Source organism: Sapajus apella, unplaced genomic scaffold, assembly GCF_009761245.1.
Source record: "Sapajus apella isolate SASKATOON/1434 unplaced genomic scaffold, GSC_monkey_1.0 scaffold12, whole genome shotgun sequence".
In the NCBI taxonomy this organism is placed as follows: Eukaryota; Metazoa; Chordata; class Mammalia; order Primates; family Cebidae; genus Sapajus; species Sapajus apella.
This window is the reverse complement of record NW_022436952.1, coordinates 37,151,532-37,169,676: the sequence shown is the minus strand read 5'-3', so window position 1 is coordinate 37,169,676 and position 18,145 is coordinate 37,151,532. Positions and strand designations below refer to the sequence as shown.

The 18,145-nt window shown below is 38.5% G+C and overlaps 1 protein-coding gene across 1 annotated transcript in view; it reads left to right on the top strand.

Moving 5' to 3' along the window:
- Nucleotides 1-18,145, top strand: part of EFCAB5 (EF-hand calcium binding domain 5) — a 133,828-nt gene that overhangs the window by 77,770 nt on the left and 37,913 nt on the right. The window contains exons 9-14 of the mRNA XM_032279329.1: nt 1,305-1,404; nt 3,451-4,374; nt 6,136-6,213; nt 6,312-6,404; nt 7,931-8,145; nt 9,762-9,918. Of these exons, the coding sequence (XP_032135220.1) occupies nt 1,305-1,404; nt 3,451-4,374; nt 6,136-6,213; nt 6,312-6,404; nt 7,931-8,145; nt 9,762-9,918 (1,567 nt within the window). The remainder of the gene's footprint in view (nt 1-1,304; nt 1,405-3,450; nt 4,375-6,135; nt 6,214-6,311; nt 6,405-7,930; nt 8,146-9,761; nt 9,919-18,145) is intronic.

Sequence of the window (18,145 nt, the reverse complement as noted above, 5' to 3'; positions counted from 1 at the left end):
CAAGTGACATACTCAGGTCAGGTAATATAAGAACTGAACATTATACATTGGATTTAGCCATCAATAAGTGAGTCATAAATATTTCTTAAACATTTACTAAGTAGAGGTCATTTTGACATGTCACAGGATGGGAAAGTAGAGAATAAGCCTAAAGGCAAGATATAACTTTCCTGATTTTGATGCTGCAGCTTTTATTTACATAATAATGATTGTTGTGGTGGTAGTAATGACAAAAGCTTCAATAAGCCACATTCCAACTGCATAAAAATCTTAAATCTCCTGTAACAGTGCTGCAATGAACATTCGTGTGCATGGGTCCTTATAATAGTACGATTTATAATCCTATAGGTATATATAATAGTATGATATATACCCAGTAATGGGATTGCTGGGTCAAATAGAATTTCTATTTCTAAGTCCTTGAGGAATTGCCACAACGGTTGAACTAACTTATACTTCCACCAACAGTGTGAAAGTGTTCCTATTTCTCCACATCCTCTCCAGCATCTGTTGTCTCCAGATTTTTTAATGATCACCATTCTAACTGGCGTGAGATGGTTTCTCAATGTAATTTTGATTTGCATTTTTCTAATGACCAGTGATGACGAGCCTTTTTTCATATGTTTGTTGGCTTCATATATGATATGTCTTATTTTGAAAAGTGTCTGTTCATATCCTTCCCCCACTTTTGAATGGGTTTGTTTGTTTTTTTCTTGTAAATCTGTTTTAGTTCTTTGTAAATTCTGGATATTAGCCCTTTGTCAGATGAGTAGATTGTAAAACTTTTTCAAAGACTTGGAACCAACCCAAATGCCCATCGATGATAGACTGGAAAGGGAAAATGTGGCACATATACACCATGGAATACTATGCAGCCATAAAAAGTGATGAGTTCGTGTCCTTTGCAGGGACATGGATGAACCTGGAAACCATCATTCTCAGCAAACTAACACAAGAACAGAAAATCAAACACCACATGTTCTTACTCATAGGAGGGTGTTGAGCAATGAGAACACATGGACACAGGGAGGGAAGCATCACACACTGAGGTCTGTGGGGGCGAGCTAGGGAAGGGACAGCGTGGGGTGGGGAGTTGGGGAGGGATAACATGGGGAGAAATGCCAGATATAGGTCATGGAGAGGAAGGCAGCAAAGCACATTGCCATTTATGTACCTATGCAACAATCCTGCGTGTTCTTCACATGTACCCCAAAACCTAAAACGCAATAAAATATATTTAAAAAAAGGAAAAAGGGAAAAAAATCTCCTGTAACAACTAATCACAAACTTTCTCCTTTGTTTAGGTAGGGTTTTTGGATCGGCAGAGAACATTGGCCCTGCTGGAATCATTCTATGACCATAGTTCACAAATGCTTAGGAGTTTACTTCGAAACCCACGACAATGTAAGTGCCATTCAGAGTGTATTCAAGCTGGAGTGTCTCAGTACACTGATATGTACTGATATGATAACACAAGACCATTCTACCACCATGGAATCTCTTCACATAATAGCTCTCTTAAATCATGATAATGATATCTAGGTGTTTATTCCCCTCACAAAATTCACTCTTCATCGCAACTAGATGTATTTTTCCCCATAGTGCAATACTCAAAATTTTTATGTCAGAACTTAGCTAGAACTCAATTTTAAATTCATTGAAATGAACAATTGCTTTAGTGACAATCTGAATGTTTTAGAAATTAAGTTAGTAATGGTAATTCCATTTTATTTATTAAAAAAATTTTATTTGAGATAAGAGTCTTACTCTTCTTGCCCAGGCTGGAGTGCAGTAGCATGATTATGACTCACTGTAGCCTCAACCTCCCAGATAGGAGATGATTCTCCCACCTCAGCCACCTGAGTAGCTGGGACTACAGGTGTGCACCATCATGCCCAGCTAATTTTGTGTATTTTTTAATAGAGAGAGGGTTTCACCATGTTGCCCAGGGTAGTCTCAAATGCCTCGGTACTGGGATTATAGGTCTAAGCCACTGCACCCAGCCTGGTAATTCCATTTTAATGCCCAACTTAAAATTATAAGATTTATATGAACAATATTTCCTTTTCCCAAGCATTTTACTTGTACATCTTTACTTATATAGTAAAATATCCTTTTGATGTTATTTCCAAAACAAATAGAATTTGGGGGTTTATTTTCATTTTATTTTACTTTTTCAGAGATGGGGTCTTGCTATGTTGCCCAGGCTGGCTTCAAACTCCTGGGATTCAGCAGTCCTCCTTCCTCAGCCTCCCAAGTAAGCCAGGACTACAGGCACGTGCCACTGTGCTTAGCTTAATTTTCATTTTTCTAAAGAGAAGGTATTTTACGGGCTGAGTTTTCCAAAGAATGTCAATTTTTTTTTTTTTTTTTTGAGATGGAATCTCACCCTTGCCCAGGCTGGAGTGCAATGGTGCGATCTCAGCTCACTGCAACCTCCACCTCCCAGGTTCAAGCTATTCTCCCTGCCTCAGCCTCTCAAGTAGCTGGGATTACAGGCACCTGCCACTACACCCAGCTAATTTTTTGTATTTTTAGTACAGCTGGGGTTTCGCCATGTTGGCCATCCTGGTCTCAAACTCCTGACCTCAGGCGATTTGCCCACGTTGGTCTCCCAAACTGCTGAGATTACAGGCGTGAGCCACCATACCTGGCCAAGAATGTCAATACTTTATTACTGTGTGAAGATTTATTACTTGGATACATACAAATCTGTGAGTGATATACTTGGAGTATTTCTAAAAATTGTGAAAATCACAATTTTATAGCTTACCAGTACTGTTTTGGGGGAAATGGGGACAGTCTTGTGGCGTGAGTTTCACTCTTTATAGTACGGACACCAGGGTTTTACTGTTGTTGTTTAACAGTGAGATTCTGTGAATACTATCCAGTCTTTTCCTAGTATTCTGTTCCAGGTGTCCACATAAGTTGTAGAGGAAAATAATTGAGAAATGAAAAACAAAGAAGAGGGCAAGAGAAAAGGGGGAAAAATGAATGTTGGAAAAACAACCTCAGTGAAAGATTGTCATGGATAAAGACTTGCTTTTTATATTGGAGATATTGAAAAGGTATTTGAGATTAAAGATGTGTCCCCTTTCCCATCCCTATGTGATGCTTATTGTGGGAGGACCACGAAGGTAGAGGACAAATTCTATTTGCCTTGATAGTCTAAGCAACACCCCAAGTAACAAAAGGAGATCCTATTTATTTCCAAAATCACACCTTTTAGGAAGGGATGATTTCTAACTTATAGTAGTAAACATTTTTTATGTTCTTTTAGGTACCTTTTTACTTTTTATTGTGTTGCAACTAAAGGTAACATATTTATTTAGAACAATAGGCCTATATTACAATCACTGTGCTCAATGCTTTTCTTTGCATTAATTTAATAGCTCTAATTCTGCCTTATAAGATCAACAGTTTAGGTGAATGTTTTGTTTTCTGTATTAGGGCCATTCATTGAATTTGAAGAGATGAACTTATCTGAGTTGTGGGGAGACATGGATAATCAGAAACACATTTATGAAGGCTTTGACAAAGTGCTCTTAGAGACGAATACATTACTTTCTGCAAAACATTCTAGCAAAACCCAAAGTAAATTATTAGAAAGTCCAGATCAACCTAAACTCGATGAACAGAGAACATCAACACTACCTGCAAACCTGCCAGAAGAGCAGAAAGGAGTAACTGCAGAACAAGGACCACAAAAAATTTCAACTGAAGAACAAGAACAAGGCAAAAAGCCAACTGCAGAACAGGAACCGTACATCGAATCAGTAACACAACCAGGAACCCACACGGAGTCAACTCTAGAACAAGGGTCAAGTAGAGAGTTAATAATAGAACAAGAAACACACAGAGTGCCATCTACAGAACAAGGACAGCACAAAGGTTCAATAGTAGGACAAGGACCACACAGAGTTTCAGTTTCAGAGCAAAGACCAAGCAGAGAGTCAACTGCAGAACAAGGGTTACGCAGAGGATCAGTTGCAGAACAGGGGTCACGCAGAGAGTCTATTGCAGAACAAGTTCAACGCAAAGGGTCAGTAGCAGAACAGGGATCACGCAGAATGTCAACTGCAGAACAGGAATCACTCAGAGAGTCAATAATAGAAGAACCATACCAAAAATCAGAACGAGGACCGTATGGAGAGATAATTTCAGAAGAGCAAGAAGACATAGGTTCAACTTCACAATCAAGAAAAGATAGTATGTTAAAAAGTACAAAACCTGGGGAGCCCATACCCTCTGAGCACATTGAAGTCCCTCTAAAGGAAAAGAGGTCTTGGGAACAAATACATGAAGAGCAAATATTCCTGAGTTCTGAACTGCAAGAGGAAGTTCCAACATCAAGTAGGAATGATCACTTTTCAGGTAGTAATGCAGTTCTTCTACATCAGGTCCCTGTTTTGTGGAATGGTTTTTAAAGTCTTTTTGGAAAATACTCATTTAAGTCAGAATTTTTTTCTGGCAATCAGGTTATGCAAATCTCAGGCATATTTTGCTGCTCAACTTGAGTCTAGACCTTGATCAGAAATCAAGTAAGTTAATTACATTCACCAGTGAAATGCAAACCAGAATGTCTCTATTGTCAATTTATGTATAATTTCCATCACACTAGATTATAGAAGAAGTGTTTTAATTGGATTTCTGAAAAGGTAGTAGAAGACCTTTTGTTTTAAATATGGTGTGTGATATAAGAAACCACTTTTAAATTTTTCTTTTATTTCAACTGTAAAATGGGTCTTGCTTTTTTCAGTTAAATATAAAATATATGTTCTAGAGGAGTCTCTGAAAGTCATATTTAAGACAGAATGCATCCTGCATTTCAAATATTTATTATCACATCTTTGGCCAGAATTTAGGCATACAGTAGTCCCCCCTCATCCATGGTTTTGCTTTCCACAGTTTCAGTTAACCACAATCAACCATGGTCAGAAAGTATTACGTGGAAAATTCCGGAAATAAACAATTTATACATTTTTAATTGTGCATCATTCTGAGTAGTGTAATGAAATCTGGCACCTTTTGTTCAGTATATCCATGTTGTCTATGTTACCTGCTCATTAGTCACTTAATAGCTGCTAGATTAAGTGACTAATGAGCAGGTAACATAGATTGTCATGATACTACAGTACTCTTGTTCAAGTAACCCTTATTCTACCTAATAATGGCTCCAATCACAAGAGTAATAATGCTGACAATTTGGATATGCCAAAGAGAAGCTGTAAAGTACTACCTTTGAAGTGAAAAGGTGAGCGTTCTCGGCTGGACACAATGGCTCATGCCTGTAATCCCAGCACTTTGAGAGGCTGAGGCAGGTGGATGGCTTGTGCCCAGAAGTTCAAAACCAGCCTGGGGAACATGGCGAAATGCTGTCTCAAAAAAAAAAAAAAGTTGGGCATGGTGGCATGCACCTGTAGTCTCAGCTACCCAGGAGGCTGAAGTAGGAGGGTCACCTGAACCTCAGGAGGTTGATCCTGCAATAAGCTGTGATCACACCACTGCACTCCATTCAGCCTAATCAAAAAAGTGAGACCCTATTAGGAAGGAAGGAAGGAAGGAAGGAAGGAAGGAAGGAAGGAAGGAAGGAAGGAAGGAAAGGAGGGAGGGAGGGAGGGAATAAAAGATAAAAGTTCTCAACTTAGTAAGGAAAGAAAGAAAATTGTATGCTGAGGTTGTTAAGATTTACAGTAAGAACAAATCTTTTACTCATTACATTGTGCAGAAGGAAAAAGAAATTCATGGCTAGTTTTTCTGTCACACTTCAAACTGCAAAAGTATAGGAACTCTCTGCAGTTTCAGACATTTGCTAGGGATCTTGGAACATATCCTCCCAAGGATAAAAAGAAGACTACTGCATAGTAATAACTAGCTGTGAGGGAGGCTGGGAAATGTAGCCCTCATTTTGTATGGCCAAATTGGATATAATAAATAGCTTTTGCTACAGAGATGCTTTCAACAATTCAAGTTATTAAGTGATTTCACTGTAGTAGATATGACACAGCATATATGGGAAAGTACTTACAGTTTTTGGTGTTCTATATGCAGGCATTTCTACCACTTATTAACCTTAGAATAGCTAATGGAATGTGTAATGTCTAATTCATAAGCATTTTCATTTGTACCTTTTAGAAACTACAAAAAAGGAAGTTCAGAAAGACAAGTCCTGTGAACCCAGGTCCCAAAACATAGAAGGAAAGTCATGGTCAGGTAACTCCTCATTTAATCTTCCTTTCATTTATACCCTAGAACAAAAATATCGTAAAAGTGAAGTTTGATTGGCTATACCATGGATTGTGTTTTTACAGGTGAATTTTTTACTTGTAACTGGAAAACGAAGTATGTAAAATTTGAAGATGAGGAACAGGCAAACTTAATCTATGGTAACTCCAGGTTCACAGGTATATGTTAACAATGAAAGTACGAAGAATAGAAGGCAGTCCAATAGATGGATTTAATTTACTGTGGTACTCAATGATAAAGACAGAATTTAGCTAAGACAGAATGGGAAGGTGTTCCTTGCATTATTTTTTCCTTGAGCTGATGAATCTAAATATATACCAGATAGATGTATTTGGTGGTGGTGTACTATTGATGGTGGCATGTGCTATTGATGAATGCTCTTCTGCTTTAAAACTTATGGAATTAGTACACAGTTTTTAACCATGATATGGCCCTGCACCTGCTTTAAAACTATGATCTAAGCATACAGAGGGAATCAGATATTAGATACTAAAACTCAGTAGAAATCATTTCAGCTATTCCTTTCCCTGGTAGTGCCACATCTAAGCATTTAAGACAAATGATAATATATCTTGTTTTTGAGGACTTGCAAAGAAAGGTCTATTCAACAGAGTGGAGTGGTTTTTGGCTTTCAGACAAACGATGTCTTTAACAATGATTGTTCCAAAAAGTACCCATATTTCACTAAAAAGCTATTATATTGTTTTGCCTTTCACATCAAGTTGTAGAACTAACTAGATCAAGATTATTTTCTTCCTACCCGCAAATTTTTCTCTCATTTAAGCCTCAAATAACAAACTTTCTATCCTCAAAATTTGTGGTGAAAATGCATGGCATTGGTCAAGCTCTTGTGGCCTGCTAGTTCATGTTCATCTTCTTAGCCATCTTTATGTCAATTTTGCTTTACTAATGTACGTAAAAATTGTTTGAGTAATCAGTTTTTTAAGTCACATCAAATCTCAAATAGAAAGTATAAAGGCATGAATGTTTGAATCAATGAATAAATCAAATGGAAGTCACTTTGCTGTCATTTTATGAAATATATTTCATATTATAATATTGAGCTAAATGGTAAATATATTAGTCAAGATTCTTGGAGGGAGGGGTTGTGGTGGTGGTATTTAGTAATTTATTTAACTAGAAAGTTCAGAGCACAGCTTTTTTCAGGCACAACTAGATTCAAAGGCTCAGCAATAGCAGCAGGATACTATCTGTCTGCCTCTGAGCCCTGTTTTTCTGTGTCACTTTCAACTTGAGACAGTTTTCTCCACGTTGTGACAAAAATGGTCATGAAAGCATCTCTAAGCTTATGTTCTATTAATTCAGCAATAAGAGTACAAAAAGAATGATTCATCCCTAATAGTTCTTCCAAAAGTTCTGAGGCTAATTCTTGTTGGCCTATAGTAGATTACATTGCTATCATATGTGAATTGTTAGCCAGACCTATATCGCATGACCATCCATGCACAAAAGTGGAGGGGGGCTTAGTATGACCTGACTCATCTGAACTGACAGTGGAGAGATGTTTTTCCAAAGAAAAAAGGAGGATGTTGTCCACATGAAGGGAGCATGGATTCCTGACAGACAAAAATAGTAGATATTCATTATAATAGGCACTCATTTATTTTCCCTAATGGAAAGAATTGTTCACTTTTCTGCTTGGTATATATTTCCTGCTTGACAGATTTACACTCAATTATCAGAAATATTCAGTCTTTCAAGGAGGTAAAAGGCCGAACTGCCTTCAATGGAGTTTCATTCAATCTGCTCCAGTTTGTGCAACTCCTGGAGACATTTGTTGGTGAAGATGCCCCCTTGAGTATCAGTGAGACTCTCGCCACCTTTTTTAAGGGGGGCTATGTTGAAACAGAACACGAGAAAATGAATGCCTTAGAAAAGGTGGGTAATATAAGTAAATCTCTCAACCTCAGTTGCTCCTGATGTGACTCATGTAAAAAATTTGCAACCAAACTTACCACTTTATTTCAACAAGCTTGGCCATTAAATATTCTATTTTATCATCAAATGTTCTAAGATCACACTCCAGAGAACTCATTCCCCTGATAATAACATGATTGCTCCTGGCAGGATATGGCTTATTTTACAGCTTTCTTCTTTCTCTGAAGGTTGAGAAGCAGATACGGATATGTGCAAAGATGTGTGTGTGTGCATTATTTGCCTGTGTGTGAGTGCCTTTATGGTATGACCATACCTGAGGTATGATTATGGCCTGAGTATATATTTTGACTCATAAGCACCCAGGTAGTATATATTTCCTAAGAACTTACTACTTACTTGGTTGACAGGTAAATACATACACATTAGCTTATATAAACAATATATTCTCTCTTATATGAAATATGTTTAAGTTAGTTTCACTAAGCTTATTCAGTAATCACCAGCTTTATGAGTCTTCTCAACCTAATTCTAGACAATTCTCTTTTACTTTCTCAATTGCAGTTCCTCCTACTTAAACAGTATATATTCCTTTTATTTTTGCAATTAAATCTATCTAGATATTAATTCAATTACTATCTCACTAATATAATTAACCTAGCGAAAACTCTAAAAGGTAAATAAAATTAATGTCAAATTTAGTCAGTCTTAAACATAAAAAAGGAATTTTTAAAACACAGCCATTTTCCTTATTTAAATACCGTCATTCATCCCCCTTCACCCAAAACATATCCTTTGAGGCAGGGTGCAGCGGCTCATGCTTGTAATTCCAGGGCTTTGGGAGGCTAACGAGGGAAAATCCCTTGGGCTCAGGAATTTAAAGTTACAGTGAACAGTAATTATGCCACTCTTCCATCCTGGGTGACAGAGCAAAACTGTCTTTTATTAAGCAAAACTTAATAAAAATAATAATAATTTTAAAATCTCACTAAGAAGTCAGGCAGAGCACTCTGTGTATTTATCACATTCCTGAACAACTAGAGAAGGAGTGGAAAAGAATGGTCAAAGATTCTTAAGGTTTGTAGAAGAAATTTGCCAAAAAAAAAAAAAAAAAAGATTCTTAAGGAATACTAATGCAGAGAAGCCTGTTGTTTTTTTTCATCAAAGCCAGTCAAGTTTAGCAGTGGAAGGTTGTTTACCAACTTTAGCGACACTAATGTTAATAAGTTCTGATAACCAAAAATGCCTGTTTTGTTTTGTTTTGTTTGGCTTAGATGTAAAACAGAAATGCTATTTAAGGGATTAAAAATAATCACTGTATTTTCTTTTCTAAAAAAATTTAAATTTTTTTTTTTTAAAGACAAAAGTCTCAGTATGTTGCCCAGGCTTGTTTCCAACTCCCGGCCTCAAGCGATACTCCTGCCTCAGCCTCCTGAGTGGCTGGCTTTACAGGCATGTGCCACGGCTGAATCATTGCATTTTCCATTAATATCATGCTTAGCCCCAAAGTAAACCTGTTCTAATAAAAGATGATGGACCTTTTTTGGAATGAACACAGGATGCTAGCTAGCACAATGAACATGTGTCTTCTGTGCTTTGTTATCCTGTTTGTACCCTAGTTTAGACAAAATGCTCTCCAAGTTCGACGGAGGCTTCTCCTAGATGCCATCTTTCAGAAGTGGGACAGTGATGCCTCAGGCTTCCTGGATCTGACGGAAGTTGATGAACTCTTGTACACGTACAAGGAGGGAATGGAAAAAGAATCTATGAAGAAAGGTAAAATATAATAATATTCTTATTTAAACTGTGGTAATAACTTGACTTCAAGCGTCCCAGTACACATATACAGTTAAAACGCTGGTTATGCTAAAATCACAAGATAACCCTTCATGTCTACTAGTATAGCTATAAATTTATGTTATTTATTTTTAATTTTTTTTTTTTTTTGGACGGAGTTTTGCTCGTTACCCAGGCTGGAGTGCAATGGCGCGATCTCGGCTCACCGCAACCTCCGCCTCCTGGGTTCAGGCAATTCTCCTGCCTCAGCCTCCTGAGTAGCTGGGATTACAGGCACGCGCCACCATGCCCAGCTAATGTTTTGTATTTTTTTAGTAGAGACGGGGTTTCACCATGTTGACCAGGATGGTCTCGATCTCTTGACCTCGTGATCCACCCGCCTCAGCCTCCCAAAGTGCTGGGATTACAGGCTTGAGCCACCGCGCCTGGCTTATTTTTAATTTTTGATAATAGAGATGGGGGTCTCATTGTGCTGCCCAGGCTGGACTCTAATTCCTGGGCTCCAGTGATCCTCCTGCCTCAGCCCCCTGAGCAGCTGTGACTACAGGCACCTGCTACTGTACCCAACTCTGGCTATAATCTTTTAAGTGGAAAATAACAAGTGCTGGCAAGGATGTGAAAATATTAGAAGACTTGTGCATTTGTCAGCACAATCAGAAGTGGAATATGTTGCAGAATGCTTTGTCCAAAATCTTAAATCTATAGATTCCTTCTATATACTTGGCTACCTTCACTTTTAAGGTTAAAAGAATCCAAGCCAGTCCACAGTTCTGCTTGTTCTCTCTTCTTGTTTTATCTCTTTGTCTTCACTGGCTTGCAAATTTCTCTTCAATTTACTAACTTCTTATTCTCCTTAGTGACTTTTTATGTATTATATTTTTCTCTTATGATTAATATTTACCAGTCAAAAGCTACTAAAATTCTCATTCCAGTATAATACATTCCTTTCTTCACTTTATCAGATCTTAGAGATCTTAGTTTAAATTGTTTTTCTTGTCACTGGGTTTAAAGATTTATCTGGTTAACTTTGGTATACCAGATTTTTAGTTTTTAAAGTATGTAATGCACAAGGGAAAGAGTTGTCAAGGTTAGTTAAGTTCTTCAGCCCTCTAAAAAATTATTGTATTGGTTGAGCTTCAAATGTACCTAAGTTTATCGATTGTCATCTCTTCAGTAACTATGTCTTCTGCAAACTTTACATTATACTACCTGGCTTTTCTTAGAATACATCCAGATAATTTACTTAATGAAATTCCAAAAGGCATAATGATGTGATTTTCACTTACAATGTGGGCAAATTTGTAACACAGAGCCACATCCTACAGAAAACACTAGACAATAGTTAGAGCAGCTGGGTTCCAATACTGGATCTTCACTAAATGATCATGTGATCTTTGGCAAGTTCCTTAACCTCCATAGACCCAGGTCTCCTTGTTTGCAAAATTAAAGCATTAAATATGATGAATCCTAGAATTTAAGGAACCTAAGATAATGTTATCAGGAAGTCCCATATATTAGATGATATGGAATCTAATTATGTGGAATTATATGGACTCATATATGGGTAAGGTACAGCAATAGGGACAGATGGATAGCATAAAATGTGAAGGATTAAGCCCAGCAAATGAGAACAAGGACAGCAATGAGGAAGCAGAATCTACTGCCAGATAAAAATATCTGCAAACAAGAACAATTATTCTCTCCAAGAGCAGGCTTATATTATACAAAATAACTCTCATTAAACACATATTGGTAGCCACTGGTCTGAGGAGATGATTGCTGATTTGATGGCAGTATGGAAGAAGAAAAGCAGATTTAGCCTCTTTAAAAAGGGAGAATATTCTAAATTTCAAGCATTGCTAATAACTGATTGGCAAATCTTCAAACAGCTCTTTTGTTTTTTGGCTTATTGTTTAGCTCTACTCTTATTGCTTTTGTGCCCAAGATTTAAAATTGGGATTTAAATAGCATAAAATCATAGGCTTAAAAGTTTTTAGAAAGCTTTCTGCTGGTGTCCTTAAAATGGAAGATTTCTATGTGGAAGAGGAAACTTGAAACTTTTAGTCTGTCATCTCCCCCACCTTTTTTTTTAGAGACAAGATCTCACTCTGTTACCAAGACTGGAGTGCAGTGGCATAATCATGGCTCACTCTAACCTCTGTCTCCTCTAATCACAGGCTCAAATGATCCTCCCATCTCAGCCTCCCAAGTAGCTAAGACTACAGGCATCATGTGCCACCATACCTGGCTAATTTTTTTTTCTTATTTTTATTATTATTATTATGTTTTTAGAGACAGGGTCTTACTATGTTGCACAGGCTGGTCTCGAACTCCTGGGCTCAAGTGATCCTCCTGCCTCAGTCTTCCAAAGTTCTGGGACTATAGGCATGAGCCACCGCACTCAGCTTCATTTTCCCTTTTTATTCCTGTTTAATACAGCCTAATCTTTTGGGCAGAAACATCACAAATAAAAGGCTATAGAACATGTGACCTGTCTGCATTGTAGAATTTAATGGAATAAGTCATTTTTTCCTCATTATTTCTGATAGGATAACTATTAGTATTATTGGCTATGCCTTTTAATTTTCTATTTAAATGACTAAATTTGCTCTAATGTGTTCATTTCTATTTTGGTAGAACATTTAACACTTTTATAATTAAAACATTTTGGGATCTGAGTGGGAGTTGGACATAAAATTAAAAAGAAAAAATAAATAAAAGAAAAAAAAATCGGTGGGTTGGGTGCGGTGGTTCACGCCTGTAATTCCAGCACTTTTGGAGGCCAAGGGGCGGATCACCTGAGGTTGGGAATTCGAGATTAGCCTGACCAATATGGAGAAACCCTGTCTCTATTAAAAATACAAAAATTAGCCAGGCGTGCTGGCGCATGCCTGTAATCTCAGCTACTTGGGAGGCTGAGGCAGGAGAATCACTTGAACCCTTGAACCCAGGAGACAGAGGTTGCAGTGAGTCAAGATCACATCATTGCACTTCAGCCTGGACAGCAAGAGCAAAACTCTGTCTCCAGAAAACAACAACAAAAAAACATTTTGGAAACATTTATTTTGGTGACATCAGCAAGATGGCCACCTAGAAGCCCTTAGGGCCTCTTTCCCTCACAAAGGCAAGCCAGAACAACTACATTTAAGAAAAATAACTGAGGAAGAGTGCCATCTTGCATCAGAGGAGTAGCAGAAATCCTGGTAAGCACAGAAACTCCAGATGGCCACATAGAGAACAGAAGGCAATGCCAGGCCTCCACTACCCCATCCCCCAACCAAGATCAGGTGGAAACTGGGAAGAACTTCCACCTATGAAGTGGAAGTAAGCAAGAGATCCCAACAACTCCCATCAACACCTTGAACACCTACACACCTCACTACTAGGGTCCCCTGCAGTCCTCACAGGCATTAAACCCAGCTGAGGGAGCTGCCTGTAGACCATAAACCTGTGCTCTCCCCAGAGAAGAACCTGACACAGTGCCCTGACACTTGTGGCCCATGTGGCTACTGTACTACACCATCTTGGGATTGGAACTATGGCTGAACTCTATCTTCCTCAGGGGTGAGTGGTCACGATGCCCCTTCGTCCCTGGGGCTAAGCCACCACTGAACCACCCCAGGCCAGTGGCCAAATATCCCCAAGTGGAGCTACAAGCACTCTTCCACACGAGGCCAAGGGGAGGTGGAGTCACTCTATCTACCTCTCTCCCCTCATTCCCTTGGGCCAAAGGTGAGGCAGTACTCTGCCTCCTAGAAAAACAATTCCTTGCTTACTCAGAATGCTCATTTCTCCTCAGTGCCTAAGTTGAAGAAGCTCCCTGCATCCCAAGAAATGGTGCCTTGACCACTCAGAACAGTCACATCCCCAGCTCTGAGCTGAGGCTTTAGCACATTCCCCTCTGGGAATTGATACCCTGACCAAGCTGAGCTGCTACATATCCCAGTGCTGAGTTGATGTAGTAACCTGTGTCCCAAGGAAGCAGAGCGTTGGCTGAGCTAAGGAATTCTGCCCTACAGGCCAAACAACTCTAGTACCTGGCTTCTCTGGAACTGGACTAGACCCCTAAAGTCTGAGTGGCTGAGATACCCCTCTCCCCGGGAAGTGGAGCTACTGCTATTCTTTTCCTTGTACTACCTATGGCCCAAACAACAGCTGTGTTCTGCCTTTCTGGGTTACTTGCTGCCACTGTACCTGGTCTTACAGTGTCTAGGATAATGCTGAGCCCCACCATTCCATGGTCTTGTGTCACTACTACACAGTGCTTCATGCCCTGGGAGCTGAGTCGCCTTTCAGTTTTATTTGCTTAGGTTCCCATACTGCAACCATATCCTCCTCCTGGGCCCAAACCTCCAGAGCAAGCTTCCTCTCTGGAGTCAGGCCAGTGCTGTGCCCTGCTCCCCTGGGGGAGAATCACAACTACAGCCCAGCCTCCTGTGCTCAAGCTCATGGGGAGTGCCTCAGAGTCACAGATCCTATCTCTATGGGCAACCTACACTCAACCCTGCCACAGAAAGCAAACTTGCACCCAAGACTCAGGAGCCACAATAAGTTTGGGAGATCCTATGCTTTGGACTCTAACCCCACAGCTTCTCTGAGCACCTGCACCTGGAACCCAGTCCCATTGCTACTGCTTATAAACCATGTCAGACCTGACACCAAGAGGGATCCCCCTGAGCTAAGTTTCCCTATTGTGGGGAAAACAAGAGTAGGAGGATTCCAAAAGCCCTCAGCATCAAGGACATTAATAACATATTCCACTGCTGCTGCTGCTGCTGCCGCCACAAACTTTCTACAGCCTTGGCCACTGAGGTTCACACAGGTATTGCTGATGTTGAACACAGCTGAAGAAACTGCACAGACACTATACCACTTCACCTATCTGGAAACAATGTCACTACGTCCATCTCAAGTAGCACACAAAATTTTAATTACAGGTGAAAATCGTCCTCTATAAAAGCCACTATAGAAAGTTTGGAAGAGGCAGTTGTTCTACCAAATACACAGGCAGGGACACAAGAAACATGATAAATCAAGGAAACATGGCACTACCAAAAGAATATCAGTGTCTCTAGTAGCAGACACTGATGAAAAGGAAATTAATTAATTGCCAGGAAAGGAATTTAAAATAATGATCTTAAGGAAACTCAATAAGATAAGCAAATTCAGACTGACAGTTCAATGAAATCAGGAAAACAAGTCCCCATATGAATGAGAAATTCAGCAAAGAGATAGAAATCATAAAAAAAAAAAAAAAAACAAGAAGCAAGCAGGAACTCTGCAACTGAAGAATTCAATGATGAAATAAAAAATACAATAGAGAGCTTTACCCAGCAGACTTATTAATCAAGCAGAAGAATGAACCTCTGAACTTGAAGATAGGCCATTTGAAATTACCCAGTCAGAGAAATAAAAAAAAAAAAAAATAAGAATGAAAAAGAGTGAAGAAAGCCTACAATTATCACTATTAAGTAAACAAATGTTTGTATTATGGGACTTCCAGAAGGAGAAGAGAAGGGAAAAGACATTGAAAACCTATTTAACAAAATAATAGCTGGAAAATTCCCAAGTCTGGGGAGACATATGAACATCCAGATCCAGGAAGCTCAAAATTTCCCAAATAGATACAGCCCCAAAAGTTCCTCCCCAAGGCAAATAAAAGTCAAATTGTCAAAAGTCAAAGACAAAGAGAGAATTCTAAAAACAGCCAGAGAGAAGTGTCAAGTCACATATAAGGGAATCACCATTTTAACATTGGAGTCCCCATTAGAATAGCAACAGATTTTGTTCCAGAAATCTCATAAGCCAGAAGGGAATGGGAAGATATATTCAGTGTTGAAAGAAAAAAAAATTGCCAACCAAGAATAGTATACCCAGAAAAACTGCCCTTCAGAAATGAGAGAACAATAAAGTCTTTTACAGATTAGCAAAAACTGAGGAAAATTATCACCATTAAACTGGCCTTACAAGAAATGCTCAAGGGAGCCCATCTGGAAGTGAAAAGATGATAATCACTATCATGAAAACATGCAGAAGTATGAAAATCACTGGTAGGGCATATACACAAAGGAGAAAGAAAACAATCAAATCTTATCACCAAAGAAAACCAATACACTAGCTGGGCATGGTGGCTCACACCTGTAATCCCAGCACTTTGGGAGGCCAAGTAAGGTGGATCACAAGGTTAGGCATTCAAGACCAGCCTGGCCAACATAGCGAAACCCCGTCTCTACTAAAAATACAAAAAAATTAGCCAGGTGTTGTGGTGCACCCCTGTAATCCCAGCTACTCAGGATAAATGAGCTGAATAGATATCTCTCAAAAGAAAATAAAAATGGCCAGCAGTTATATGAAAAAATGCTTAACATCACAAATCAGGGAAATACAAATCAAAACCGCAATGAGGTATTATCTCACCCTGGCTAGAATGGCTATTATTAAAAAGAAGAAATGACAAATGTTGGCGAGGATGCAGACAAAGGGAAACTTTTATACATAGTTAGTTGGATGTAAAGCAGTACAGCCACTACTGAAAACTGTATGGAGGTCCCTCAAAACACTAAAAACAGAAATACCATATGATCTAGTAACCCCACCCTAAGTATCTATCCAAAAGAAAGGAAATGAGTATGTCAAAGACATTTCTACATTCCCATGTTTATTGCTGCATTACTCACAATAGCTGAGATATGAGATCAGCCTAAGTGTCTATCAATAGGTGAATGACTAAAGAAAATTTGGTCTGTATACACAATGGAATACTGTTTAGCCACCAAAAAGGAAAAAATTCTGTCATTCCCAGCAACATAGATGAGCTTGGAGGGCATTCTGTTAAATGAAATAAGCCAGGCACAAAAAGAAATATCACATGTTCTTACTCATATGTTGAAGCTAAAAAAGTTGAACTTATTTAAGTGGAAAGTAGAATAGTGGTTACCAGAGACAGGGAAGGTTAAGGGTAGAGGGGATATCCAAAGGTTGACTAATGGATACAAAAGTATAGCTAGATATGAGGTATGAGTTATAGTATTCTATAGCACTGCAGAGTGAATATAATAAGCAGCAATTTGTTGTATATTTTCAAACAGCTAGAAGAGCACATTTTGAATGTTCCGAATACAAAGAAGTGATAAATGTTGGAGGTGATGATTATGCTCATTATGCTGATTTGTTTATTACATTATGTGTAACATGTATTAAAATATCACTCTGTACCCCATAAATAAGTATAATTATTCAACAATTAAAAATAATAAAAGCAAAAGTACAGCTGGAAATAATAAAACATTTATTTTAAAACAACAACACGAAAAAACATTTTGGTAATACTTTTGTCACTAAAGTTACAGAAACCATGAAAATTAAGAACCATATTTATTTAAAAGTCTCATTGAAAAGCACACAAAGAGTTTTTTAAAGAAACTGAAAACTGGACAAGTAGCTAGCATAAAACTTCTGTTGCTATTCCTTTGCTCTGGAACTCTGGAATAAAGAATCTGTAAGAAACTCCTCCGTCATTCTTTGATTTTCATAACCTTGACACTTTTGCAGATTATAAGTTGGTTGCAGTATGTCCTTCATTTAGATATATCTACTGTTTCCCCATGATTAAATTCAGGCTATTCATCTTTGTCAGAAATATATCACAGAAGCAATGCTGTGTTCTTCTCATTATATCTGATCAGAAGTCCTATAGTAATAACTTTGACCAGTTGATTAAGATGATATCTGTCAGATCCCTCCACTTTAAAGCTACTTTTCCCCCCTTTGTAATTAATAAATATTACATGGGTGTTCGTTGAAACTATATAAACCATTCCTCCTTTTTGTCAGCCCTTATTTCTTCATTTATATTTATAGCAGTAAGTATTCATGGTTTCCTTTTTTTATTCAGTGCGTTGTAATCCAATATTATCAGTGATTGTTTTGATACTCATATTGTCCCAGTTTTAGACCATGGGAGTTCTTTCACTCTGGCTCCTGTGTCCTCCTCTCCCCAATCCCAACTTTTTTTCTTTTTTCTTTCTTTTGTTTTTTTTGAGACCAGGTCTCACTCTGTCGCCCAGACTGGAGTGCAGTGGCGCAATTGGACTCAAGCTATCATCCCACCACAGACTCCTGCACAACTTGGACTACATACAGGTGTGCACCACAATGCCTGGCTAATTTTTTTAAGTTTTGGTATGGATGGGGTCTCTCTGTGTTG